Source organism: Bos javanicus, chromosome 13 (genome assembly GCF_032452875.1).
Source record: "Bos javanicus breed banteng chromosome 13, ARS-OSU_banteng_1.0, whole genome shotgun sequence".
NCBI lineage: Eukaryota > Metazoa > Chordata > Mammalia > Artiodactyla > Bovidae > Bos > Bos javanicus.
The window spans coordinates 31,464,943-31,478,270 of NC_083880.1; the positions used below are offsets into that span (position 1 = coordinate 31,464,943).

At 41.2% G+C, this 13,328-nt stretch overlaps 1 protein-coding gene across 1 annotated transcript in view; it reads right to left on the reverse strand.

Annotated features, from left to right (window-relative positions):
* The window catches only part of CUBN (cubilin), a 263,943-nt gene that overhangs the window by 106,089 nt on the left and 144,526 nt on the right, over positions 1–13,328 (reverse strand). The window contains exons 32-36 of the mRNA XM_061436135.1: positions 11,256–11,415; positions 9,245–9,358; positions 7,428–7,538; positions 5,648–5,776; positions 4,534–4,666 (exon numbers count right to left, since the gene is read on the reverse strand). Coding sequence (XP_061292119.1) covers positions 4,534–4,666; positions 5,648–5,776; positions 7,428–7,538; positions 9,245–9,358; positions 11,256–11,415 — 647 coding nt within the window. The remainder of the gene's footprint in view (positions 1–4,533; positions 4,667–5,647; positions 5,777–7,427; positions 7,539–9,244; positions 9,359–11,255; positions 11,416–13,328) is intronic.

Consider the following 13,328-nt stretch of genomic DNA (forward strand, 5'->3'; position numbering starts at 1 on the left):
AAGAGATTGTTCCAAATCTAAGTGCTTCAGACATCTTCAGCCTGAAGCACTTCTAACTGGCCTCTGAGGAACTACAGGAATTCTTCCTAATCTTCCCTCTTAACTCGTGTGGAGAAACATTTCTTTAGGAATGGATTTCTTCCAATCCTAACTGACCCCAGAGCCACACTCTCGGTGCTCAATTCCATTACTATTAAAAAAAAAAGCCCCTGCCTCAGAGAACAGAAACAGTTCACTAGTGGGGATCTAACGAGTCTCAGGAGGTTCCTGTCTCTGAACTAATTCCCTTTTGTTTAAGTCCTTTGAGAGATACATGTGCTTTTCCCTTAGTTCTTCTAGCACTACCCATTTGTCAGGTAAAGACATCTTAGAGAAGTGCCATGCTGGAATATTTTTGTCCAAGAAGGGGGAAATAATTCAAGATTCTGACAGGAGTCATCAAAGTAACCAACAAGGGCAATTAGATGACCCTTTGACATCTTCTATCTTCCATCTCTGATGGTTCTAGAGCTGATTCTGGAAATACTTACTATTTGTCTCTATTGAATCAGCTACCACCTTCCTTATGGGCAAAATCTCTAACTGATGTTGGCACAATTCACAACACACCTCCTATGAAGATTCAGGTAGACCCCTCTAAACCTCTTCCCTGAATTAATAAAAAGTCTTTAAATATAAAGATTCTTCAAGACACAAAAGCCCTCCTAGGAAACTACAAAGCTCAAGGTCTCATTATTCCTTGTACTATCCTTTGAAGCATTCCCAGTTCACCAGTGACAAAAGCTAAAGGTCAGATTTATCTAGGACCTCCAGACAATCAACAACACTGTTATCCTGTTCTACCGTGTGGTCCCCAGCTCTCACAGGATACTGACATCAATCCACCTGGAAGCAAATTCTTTACTGCAATTGATCCATGTAGTGCATTCTCTAGCATTCTGGTTGATGAAGCTAGTCAATACCTTTTTGCCTTTACTTGGTAAGAAGAACAATTCACCTGGACAGTAACACCTCAGGGTGTTACTCAGAGCCCTTGTTTCTCAGGAATCGTGAAGGCTGGTCTGGGTCATACAAAGTTCTCTAGAGGTTCAACTACTTAGCTGCAATACGTGGATGATTTGCTTCTTCATGCTGCATCTCAAGCCTCACAGGAAAACTGCATCCACTTGCTAAAGCTTTCAGCCTTAAAGGGACCTAAGATCACCAAAGGAAAACTGCAGTCTGCCCAAATCCAGCTTTGATATTTAGGGTATCTGCTATTAGGACAAGGGTTGTACCTGGGTCCAGACAGACTTTGTGGTGTCCTACATTCCCCAAACCCGAAACCAAGCATAACTATGAAGTTTTCTCTAGCTAGTTGATTATTGCTGAAACTGGATTCCAAATTTCTCTCTTATGGCTAAATCTCTGTATGTTTTACTCAACAATAACACCCTCAACCCAATTTTAAGAGGAAACGAGATAACATAACCTTCAAGGCCTTAAAGGCAATTTGAGGAACTCATCTGTCCTTGGGCCCCAATGACTGGATTCTCTTTTCCCTTTTTATATGAAAAGCAAGAGAATGGAACACTGACACACAGGAAAATCCCATGCACGGAGGAGCCTGGTAGGCTGCAGTCCATGGGGTCGTGAAGAGTCGGACACGACTGAGCGACTTCACTTTCACTTTTCACTTTCATGCATTGGAGGAGGAAGTGGCAACCCAATCCAGTGTTCTTGCCTGGAGAATCCCAGGGATGGCAGGGCCTGGTAGGCTGCCGTCTATGGGGTCGCACAAAGTCGGACATGACTGAAGCGACTTAGCAGCAGCAGCAGCAGCAACATGGGCTTATACTTTAACCAAGGATAAAACTGCTAGTATTTATATTGATAGTAGCTCATATTGATAGTAGTTTTTGGAGTAGCTATTAATTTTGGAATACCATGGGAGCAATGTGTCTTCCTTACTAAGCAATATGCCCTCCTTACTTCTAAGGGCAAAAAAGTTTTAAATGCCTCCCCTCAAGTTTAGGAATTACTGGATGTGATACTTTCCCTTGCCACTTTAGCTATTATTAAGGTTCTGGGACATTGTGAACCTGACTCTTTGTAAGCTAAGGAAAATTACCTTGACAATAGTTTTATAAGGAATGCTGCCCTTAAAGGAACCAATAGCAACCAAACTTCTGTCATGGTCCAAAGGGAAATTTAGAAAAACTGGCTAGAAAAGCCCAGAAATTGCTCTCAGAAAAGGGAAAACAAGATTGGAAATTCAATTATTGTTGGTTTGATAAAAAGAGAAAGCTCTGGTTCACATCAAATAAGAACTTATTGCTACCAGACACTCTAAAACTCCCACTCCCCACCAATATGCATGCATTAAACCATTGTTCTACTGACAAGATGATTGCCTTCATGAATCAATATTACAGAGGAAACATTAACAAGGCCGAGAAAAGTGCCTACCTCACTTGTCCCACGTGTCCAAAGTAGAACTGAGGGAAGCCTGTCTGTGCTGCTCCCAGACATTTTAAATTGCCTAATGGACCATTCAAGCTCTGGCAAACGGATTTTATACAATTTCTTCTTCTAATGGATATAAATATGTTTTAGTCGTGGTCTATATGTTTCCACAGTGGACTGAGGCCTTCCTTTGCAGACAGGCTGCTCTCTCTTCTGTGGCAAAAGTCCTTTTGGAAAAGAGGATCCCTACCTGGGGAACTCCACTCAGACTTTTCACAGTGATTGAGGCAATCCATTCTACTGGCCAGGTACTCTGACAAGTCTGCTGTTTGACTAGTTTTACAGCACTTCCACTGTGCTTATCACCTTCAATCCTCCGATTTGATTGAACACCCAACAGCATCATTAAGACTTGGCCAAATTTACAGAAGCCCTCCAAACATCTTGGTCAAAAACATTGCTATCAGTCCTTCTAAATCTTGGATCCTCCCCTTTTGAAACTTATACTCTTATCTTTTGAGATAGCCCCAGAATTTCCAATGCACTTGGCTCTCACTTATTTTGACCCACAACTGATAAAAAGTGAGATATTCCAATACTGCAAGGGATTAATTGCTGGTATTAAAAGTAACCATGTTTTAATAGCATAATCTTTTCATAGTATACCTTTGAGAAATGAAGACGTTAAGCATTACATCTTGAAACCTGTCAATTGGAAAAGACTCCTCCAGAAGAACTCACTTCATCCTCACTGGAAAGGCCCCTATTGGGTACCTCTAATCAACCCTGTGAAACCAAGCTCTCAGGAGTAGACTCTTGGATTCATATGGTTCACCTAAAGAAATCACTGAACCCTGATTGGACCTGCATATCAGCTGGTGACCTGAAGCAAAGATGTTCTGGAATTGAAGCAGGTGACATCTGATTAGACAGTTTCCCAAGATATCCAGACTAGGCCTTGTTAGACGTTTGTTGCCAAACCTCTGATGATGACCTATGGCTTCAGACAATCTCCAGTGTCTATGATCTTGATATCAAATGCACTTCAGATTAAAAGTACCTGAGCATTCTCCCTCCCACTCCTCCTAGTTATACAAATGTGACCTTGATAGATTTCCAGTGTGTGCACTTTCCCTCTGACAGGAGATACTATACCAGGAAAGGTCCTTCTTGACATGGACACACAGAAAACTGCTGAAACTAGAAACCCTGATTCTAGATCAGCAATGCTTTCAGAAAAATATTATGATCAAAAGGGGGAAATGTAAAAAGTTAATAAATAGAATCTCAATTAAATAGAGTCACATACCAAAAGGGGGCAGTCTCATGCCCTGCAAAAACAGAAGTGTCCAGCAGGAAGAAGAAAGACCTCTCTTTCTTCCTGAAGGGCTCAACCAATGAGAAGAATGTTTACTGTAGCCCTCTCAACTTCCTTTGCTTCTCTATAGAAGTGTTCTCCTTCTCTTTCTATACAGGGACTTGCACGTGGCTCACTATGGTTGCAGGCCTCAAACTGCAGTTCTCTGATGACTGCAAATAAACCCATCTTTGTTGGAAAACAATGTCCGACAAAAATAGGCATTTTTGCCAGGCCAATAGTTCCAAATACTTTCAAAATCCTTTTCTTGCTAAGAGTAAGAAGAAAAAGTGGATTAGGGATAGAGATAAGGTATATGAGTAAAGAAGGCTTAATTGAGATGGGGATTTCTGCTGGAAGAAAGAATGATAGTGATTCTCTGGAAGAGTCTAAATGTTTCTAAGTTTTTTTTAAAAAAAGACAAAATTAATGTTATCTGAAGATGAGAATTCAAAAAATTAAAACATGCTAAGAGCTCAGGCATGCACTCTTGTTAATGTTAGGCAGGACTCTAAAACCATTCATAAGAGAAGTTTAATGCTATTTATAACCTAAACTATGACTAAAACAGAGGAAATATGCAAACAGACTTCCTTGAAGTTCCCACCATATTCTCTTAACATTTGTTTGGACACATATGCTATTAGTTGTCCATCCTATTAGTAACAGTGCTTCCTTCCTGCAGATTCATTCTCACCGAAACAATACACTATGAAAAAAAAAGGATTTACATAAAAGACAGCTGGAGCTGGTTGCCAGGGGAACTGACGACGTTCCAGACACATTCCACATTAGCAGGATAAACTTCTGGGTAGCCAGGGCTGTTGAAGATGCCCTCAGCCATGTGGAATATTCCACCACAAGCTAGAAGAAAAGAGAAACAAAGTGAGTGGCGGAGTAAATGTCAAATACAAGACACCATAAGATAGAGAAAGAACACCAGAAGAGCTGTTAGGAGCATCAGAGGATGTACTCTTTTCATTTCATAATAAAAAAAAATCCACGGCATATATAATAATAAGGAAAAGATTCTGTAACTTGAAAACTAAAAGCCACTGGGTATGGTGGATTAGAAGGAATCCCTGTAGTTTCTTTTCTAAAAGCCTTTTCTTCCTGTGAACTATAGCTCTATGTAATAAAAGACTCATTTTAATCCTCAGTATTTCTGACCAGGATGATTTTCACCCCTGGCCTAGAAAAGAAAGCAATATTTCAACATTTCCTTCTCAGGAGAGCACTGAAACCTGCACAGATCTCCCAGCATTCTAAGGCTTTTAACAGCTAATAATGAGGAAGCTGACAAGCAGAACTATCCTAGCTTACAGCCTCTTACTGGGTGCTCCTCTTTCCCCTTCTCCCCATGTGCCATGGTCCATCCTGCATCCCTGAAGACACCCAGCCCTGCCTGAGCACAGCTGTCAGGCCAGGGAGACTGAAGAATGGCAGCTGTCCACCGGTTAGAGACACCACTGGACCCTGTCCATCAGGGGCTCCCTCAACAAACATATCAAGAAGGAGAACAAGGATATGCTGACAAGCAAGTCACCCAAGATCATTCCAACCAATTCTCCCCACTTCCAGTGCTCACCCTGAGCAGCATTAGTCACAATAGTCAAGGTATGGGAACAAATGTCTGTTAATGGATAAGGAAGATGTGGTACAGAGTTCACAGCTGTTAGAATTTATAAGCATGTTAACCAAATTTGAAAGACAGTAAAATGAGTCACAGAGGAGATCTACAAAACTAGCTCAGAACACAAAATGTAAAGGAATCCCAAATAATAAATCAAGGATTTTCTACACATTCCTCTTAACCTAATAGCACCACTTGCTGACATTTCTTACCTGATGTGGATGCAGCATATGTGGCGTGGAAACCACCAAAATTCACTGTAGAATCTGAGACGAACTTCAGCATCAGAGCATTGCTGAAGGAAGTGATAGGATGGGGCAAGGAGGGGCCACAGTATCGGCCTAAATAATGATGACATTGACAAGGAGAATGAATGATGATATGCCAACATGTATTCACTAAAATCACAAGAGACCAAACCAAACAGAAGAAACCACTACTAGAGAACCATTTAGGTCAGGGTCAGTGTTTGGGATGATGCCTGATGATTCAAAATAAACTGTGGACACATTTATAAACATGATAAAGACTGCGAGGGGAAGGTAAGAGAAACACAGATAACTTCCAAATGTAACTAATGTTAAACTCTCCAGGGCAGCAGGCACCTGCACAAAGAAGGGGGCTAATACTCAACAGCAACACACAATAGCTGAGAAACTGCGGCTATTGGGGCCAGAACACCTGCATTCACCTCCAAGCTCAGCCACTTACCAGCTACGTGACACGAGTCAAGTTACTCAAGCTCTCTGTGCCTCAGTTTCTCCACTTGAGAAACAGGTACATGGATAATAATGAAATTCTATGTCATAAGGGTATAAGAATTGAGTTACTATTTATAAAGTTCTAAAGTTTTTTAATGAATAGAACTTTATAAAAATAGTACTATTTATAAAGTTTACTATTATAAAATTCAGAAGAGTGCTCAGTGCAAGGTTATATAAGTGTCTGTTAAATAATATATCCTTGACAATGGTCAAATGCTTACAGACAAAAGTCACAAAGAATACAAGCAGAAGTCCACAGAGAGCATTTGTCAATTGCCTACTATCATCTCAGGCACTGTTCTGTGTACTGAGAATATAGCCATGAGCAAAACAAAGTCCCTTCTCTGATGGAACCTGTCTTCTACTGCAGGATAAGGAGCTTGAGTGACAAAGCTCAAATAGGAGTGAGTCATAGAGAACATTTAAATGAGTGAGTGAGTGAAAGTCGCTCAGTCATGTTCGGTTCTTTGCGAACCCACAGACTGTAGACCACCAGGCTTCTCTGTCCATGGAATTATATGTATATAGATACATATACGCTCCTTTGTCCATGGAATTCTCCAGGCCAGAATACTAGAGTGGGTAGCCATTGCCTTCTCCAGGGGATCTTCCCAAAATAACCTGAGATTATTTTGTTTGAGAACATTACAGAAACTATAAGCAACATTCTTTAATTTTACTGGGATGTCTTACAAACAGAACTCCATAATATCTGCCTGCCTGCCTGTCTGTCTATCTATTCTGTTCATCCAACCATCCATCCATCCATCCAATGTACATATATATATATATGTATTTACCTATCCATTACAGCTATCTATCTATCTATCCATCCATCCATCCATTACTTTCCTTCCAATGAAGACAAAACCAGAAGAAACATCCTCAATTTGAACACGAGAACTGTGGTCAAACAGTAACAAGAAATTTCCCACAGAATGCTATCTAATGTTAAAATGGATTGCATTTTACTACTGTTTAAAGCAGTTGCAACTTTTCAATTAATAAAAAATACATAAACCATTCATGTCCTTGAAGATGAATGAGCTGAGTTTCTCAAGCCCTACGTTGACTCCTGCTTCCTCAGCCTCTCGGTATCTTTCCTTGGCTTACGACAGTCTTCATAGTTATTGGAAACATTCTAACCTCTGATGACAGCATATACACATGTAAGTACAGAAACCGTAGAAAGCCCAGGCCACAGAAGTGAGTGAGCGACACGGCATACCTCGGAGGGGTGCGTCGTCATGGCTGCCGTCCAACACCTCTACAAAATCTCGGGTACATGGTGTGCTGCTTTCAAGGCCAAAGTGGCTGAAGGATAGGGTGATATGATTGACTGTAAGGGAAGAGAGGAAGACTGTTTAATAAAGTTCTGGCAAACAAAACATACAGGGAACAAGATTTTAGCCCTGATCCTTTCACCTGCTGATGCTCTGGCAAAGAATTGATGAATCTGTCAGATGTGCATCGGACGACAGGGGCAAAGAGGAGAAGTAGCCACCACTGTGCAAAAAGGTTTTTGTCTGAAGAGTAACTGAAAAGCTTTTAAAAATGTCTGTAGACTCTGAAATGCTGGTGCTGGTAAGAGAACCCTGGGGTGGGTTTACTTCATGGATGATGGAGAAAGTATCAGCTGTTGCTGTCTTTCTCTCAGAAATACTTTTATTAATAGCTTCCTTAAATTCTGATTCTTGACCTGTGCTTGTAAATAAGACACATTTTCCTCCCTGGCACAAATATCCTAGCATTTTCTGTGTTACTTTTAAGTCCAGAAGCAGGGACATGGAGGTTCAGTCATTTTTAAAGAAAGCTTTCAATTACTTGCAAAATACTCTGAGTCTGGGTCCATTTTCCTTTTGTTTTCTTCCAGGGTCTCGAATCTTTAGAATAGGATCTTTTCCTTTTGCTGTCTTTACACCAGTGAGCTCTTTCATCTAAGAGCTTTACAACTGTTTAGAAACTATCCTTAGGTGCAAGGCTTCAGGACTCAAGGCCGGGAGCTTCTTTATCCAAGGATTGGTTCCTGGCTGGCTGGCTACTTTCTTTGGCTAAGGGTTACATCACTGACCCCCAAATCATATGCAGAGCAATAAAGATACCCTTTTGTTAATGTTTAACATCCCTAGGAAAAATGTTAGAGAATATTTAAGCCAAACCCTTCATTTGTTAGATTAGCTAATGGGGCTTTGTGAGCCTAAGTGACTTTCCTATTATCACACAGGTCATTAATTAGAGAGTGGAGTCAAGAACTTAATGCTTTTCCCACATTATGTCTGAAGTCATTAATTTCCCCTGAAAACCTCAAGAAGGGAAGGGTTCCTTTGAAACAAGATTCATAATGGCCCCAGGGTCACCCTCCTCACAGTCGTTTTTGCTCGAGTTCTTAGTGGTCTCCTCATTTTCTCTGTAAAATGTGGACAGTAATCCTTACCACTAGATTGTTACCAGATCAGAAAGATTCTAGGATTCTAAAAAGAATACAGTGTAAGTACTTATTAAATGCTTCTTCAAGGCCGATGCTGGGACTTTTAAAAATACATTTTATAACCAAGAGAGACCAGGCTTTATCATTAACTTCCACCTTAACTGAAGACCAATATGCTCATAGCATTGCATCCCCAAAGTATAAGTTATTAACTTTCTAGTCTATGGTTCTTACTGTTCATTTATTCATTTAGCATCTTCTTGAGCACCTACCACAGTCAAGACAAACAGTCAAAAACTATTTATTCATCCAGTATTTTTGTTAACCCCCAATTTCAAATGCCTGTCATTTCTACTAGGTTATAGGTTTTCGCTTTGTTATTTCCTTTGCTAGGCCTTGAAACTTATAAAAAGAAAATTAATTAAGAATAAAGAGCAAAAATTACTTCCTACCAGATTAGGAAACCCTTGTTCTCGTGCACATGAGGAATTAGGGCTTCCCAAAGGAGGAGAGGAAGGCCATCAATTGTTACCAGGGAAGAGATAAGAACATGACTCATTGCTGGACTTTCCCACAGACACATGCATCCTGGATTCTTTTTTATTTTTGTTACTTACAGGGAGGTTGAGCTTGAATTATCCAGCTGCAGTTCTGATTGCTTGGATAGTTGTTCGGGAACAGTGGAGAGGATATAGTGTCAACGGAGTCAGTGAGGAAGTGGCCGCCACAGGCTGAGGGACACACAGACACACACTTTTGTCATACACTTTTGATTTCTACTGATTCTTCAGAACAATTATTTGAAGAATGAAAACATGAATGATGTTCCCTTATTTCTAAAGGGCTTATCAAAGAAATTCTCTGCCAAGGAAGCTGCACATGAATCATGAGAAAGTGGCGATGTACTCTACATTTACAACAGTATTCTTCAATTACAGGAAGTGGGGAGTGGCAAAGAACAGATTAAATGGTTATGAGTTGCCTGAATCTTTTGATAGAACTCTGGCATTGATTTACTTACTTTACCCACTCGTAAATTATAGGCACAGGGATAATCTCTTAACAACTGACTTCATTTTTAGGAACGTAAATACTCAATTGATGGAGACTTCATATGGGCAGTTGTGTGTTTTCAGGGATGTGCAGATCCCTGTGGGAACAGAAGACGGGGGTGCCTGCTGAGAGCTGGGGAGTGTACAAGGTGTTTCACAAAGGGGATGGTGCTGAAGGAGGAGTCGGGGTGAGGAAGAGTGGTCTGGGGAGAGGGCAGTCTGAACAAGATAGAGAGGAGGGTATGGGGGATATCACACAGACTTGGTTGAAGTGTGGGGCACGTGAGGACAGTCAGGGCAATGCTGAGAAAAGACAGGCAGGTTCCGTCCCCATGGGGAACATCCAGAGAAGCTGGGGCTCCACTGCCTGTTTAGTGCAGAGCCAGGACAGACGATGGTACACTGAAGGTCAGGGTCAGAACTCGCTACTGCACACTGACTTTGGAGGAATACGTGAGACCAAGGACGCTGATGTAGCAGCCCAGAGAAGACCTGCTGGGGACTTTTTTTGCTCTGAAGTGAAATATAAGTGATTAGTTAGAAGAAAAAGTGTTAAGAAACTGTTCTTTGAAAGAATTCTGCCATCAATCGTGCTCCACAGTCTACATTGCAACCTCAGGGGAACTCCATCCAAAAACTCTCACTGGCCAGGGCGCTTTACTACAGAAAATGAGCAAGCGAGTCCACTGAAACAGATGAAATGACTAAAGAGACCACACTTATTTGAAAGGACAGGAATCCTCTGAAAAAAAAAATCACAGGCATATTCAGCAGACAAGAGCCCTTCCAGCTCTAGGTTCCATCTCTGATGGTGGGTAAAGGGTTAACCTCTAAAAATACAAGACAAAAGGCAATGGATGGAAAGGTCTCTAGTAGAAAGTGGTGATTTAAGAAAAAGACAATGTAGCGGGGTGTGGGGGGGTGAACACACTTCCAGGCGAGACAGCAGTTAAGACTTTGCCTTCCAAGGCAGTGGGTGTGGGTTTGACCCCTGGTTGGGGAGCTAAGATCCCACATGCCTCTTAGCCAAAAATAAATAATAAATAAATAAAAACAGAAACAATAGTATAACAAATTCAAAAGATTTTTTTTAAAAGGTCCACATAAAATCTAAAAAGAAAGAAAAGAAAAAGGCAACAGAAAACAACATTGATTCTTCGGGTGAAGGGCTACCACTATCTCAAGGCTTAGAATTTGACTCTATGTTACAAGTTTTGCAATTTATAGCAGTGTATATCTTAGCATAAAATCTTAGATAAATGCTAGGTCATTTATCTATGAATGAATGAATTCAGATAAACACTTCTTTACATTACAAGTGTCTCTAATATTAAAGACACTTTTCAGTATGATTCTGACAACCTTTTGAGGAATACAGAGATCCGGAGGACTAAGACAGAGTTAAAAGTCCCAACAGAATCATTGCAAACCATGGTTCCTTTTTTCTTCTTAAAGTGTCGCACGTTAAATAGAAAGCTGGAACAATTTCCAAGGACTAGTCTCATTTTATTGCAGCACCAAGAGGGAGAGGTAAGGACAGATGGTCTGCGCCTTGGGGAGACCACACGGAACTTGCCTTGTCTGAAGTAAGCGCGGAATCCCCGGCTCTGTCTGGAAGGGCCGGACTGAAATCGCAAGAAGAGGCTGTTTCCGGAAGATATGATGGGGTTCCTCAGTTGCTGTCTTCCACACACACCGGCAAGGCGGGCGGTTGCGGAGCTTACACCGTCAAATGCCTACAAAGAAAGGCAACTGGGTACATGGTGGCTCAGGACTTCAGATCGGCATCCACAAGGCCCTGTTCTGTGGAGTATCTATATGCACATCAGCGACCTAGTGGAAAGCACATCTGGACTTCCCTGGTGGTCCTGGTTAGGAATCTGCCTGCCAACGCAGGTAACATGGGTTCGATCACTGTTCAGGAAGATTCCACACGCCACAGAGCAACTAAGCCCAAGTGCTACAACTCCTAAGCCCATTTGCACTAGAGCCAGTGCTCTGCAACAAGAGAAGCCACCACAGTGAGAATCCATCACACTGAAAGGAAGAGCCTCTGTTTGCAGCAACTAGAGAAAGCCCATGCACAACAATGAAGATCCAGCACAGCCAAATAATAATAATTGCTTTTTCTTAAAAAGAAAGAAAACACATTTGCTGGAACCCAGTGCTTTATTCTATGTCCACTCGGGTCCATCAGAATGTCTGCGTCTTTGGTCGTTTCTAGGAACTCTTCAAAGATTTCAGTGGGAGTTTTCATGTCAGCGAAACTCACCATGAGATCCCTGGATGTCTATAAACACCATGCCTTTCCCTGCTCTCATCCTCTTGTGACTCCAGGACAGTCACATCATGTACCATTCTCACAACATGTGCTGATGCAAGAATGAATACTGGAGCAAATACATGAGAAATAACGATGAGGAATCACTCATTTTCAGAAACTCAGCATTTGCTGGAACTTTTTGCTCTTCATAGGGTTATGGTCAAGAAGAGAAATGGTAGAATTCTATGAGCCTGACTTATTAATAGAAAATTACCTCATTATTTTAAAATATATAGGGTTCTGTGTCTGTTCAGTTCTGTGCTGGGACTTGGCTGACCTTCCATATGAGCCAGTGCAATGGAGTTTACATTGCAGACTCCCCACCCCAACCCGCTACCCCTGCTCCAGATTGCTGAATCAGTATGTGAAACTGAATTTTCTCATTGCCTTGGCACTCTGTGTGTCATGGACTATAGCTCACCAGGCTCCTCTGTCCATGGAATTCTCCAGGCCAGAATACTGAAGTGGGTAGCTGTTCCCTTCTCCAGGGGATCTTTCCAACCCAGGAATCAGACCCAGGTCTCCTGCACTGCAGGCAGATTCTTTACCGACTGAACCACCAGAGAAGCCCATGAATCTTTAAGCCAGGGGAAATAAGTTCTTTTTTGGGGGGGGGGGAGCAATAATATTAATAACAGCAACCATTCATTAAATGTTTACTATGTGCCAGGAACTGGACACAGCCTTTCACATATACTATCACTTTCTCCTCCCAAGACTCTCCATTTTCAAGAATAAGATCACAGATGCACAGAGACCTCACTAATGTCACAAATCACACAGTTCCTAAGAAGAACAAATACCATCATCAACAGTACACACACTTTTAGAGGATTTCTACAAGTCCATGAATTCACAAAGGCAAGACTCTTCTAGTTTCCTCTATTTTTCTCCAAATTCAGAGGCCTGGTGAGTAGCAGATACTGTTCCATCCCTTTCTAAGCTGTCTTTTTGATTGCAATCCTCTTAAGACAAAATAAGGACAGTAGAAAATGAAGATTAGAATTAGAAAATTCACATGTGTATACCTGTGGCAGATTCATGTTGATATATGGCAAAAAAAAATTTTTTTAATTAAAAAAAAGAAAAAAATAAGGAAAAAAATAGAATTAGAAAATTCAGAAAATCACATGAATGAGCCATTTCCCTGGGGATTCTTTGAAAGAGCACATTTTCTAGGAGGTCTCCATATTTCCAACCTTCCTACACAGAGATTCAGGAATCACAGGATTTGGGCTGAAATTCACATGGCTGGGGCATTGCTTCACAAGGAATGGATCAAGATGAGTGTTTCCAAATGTCCCTACATCAAAATTATATACCAGT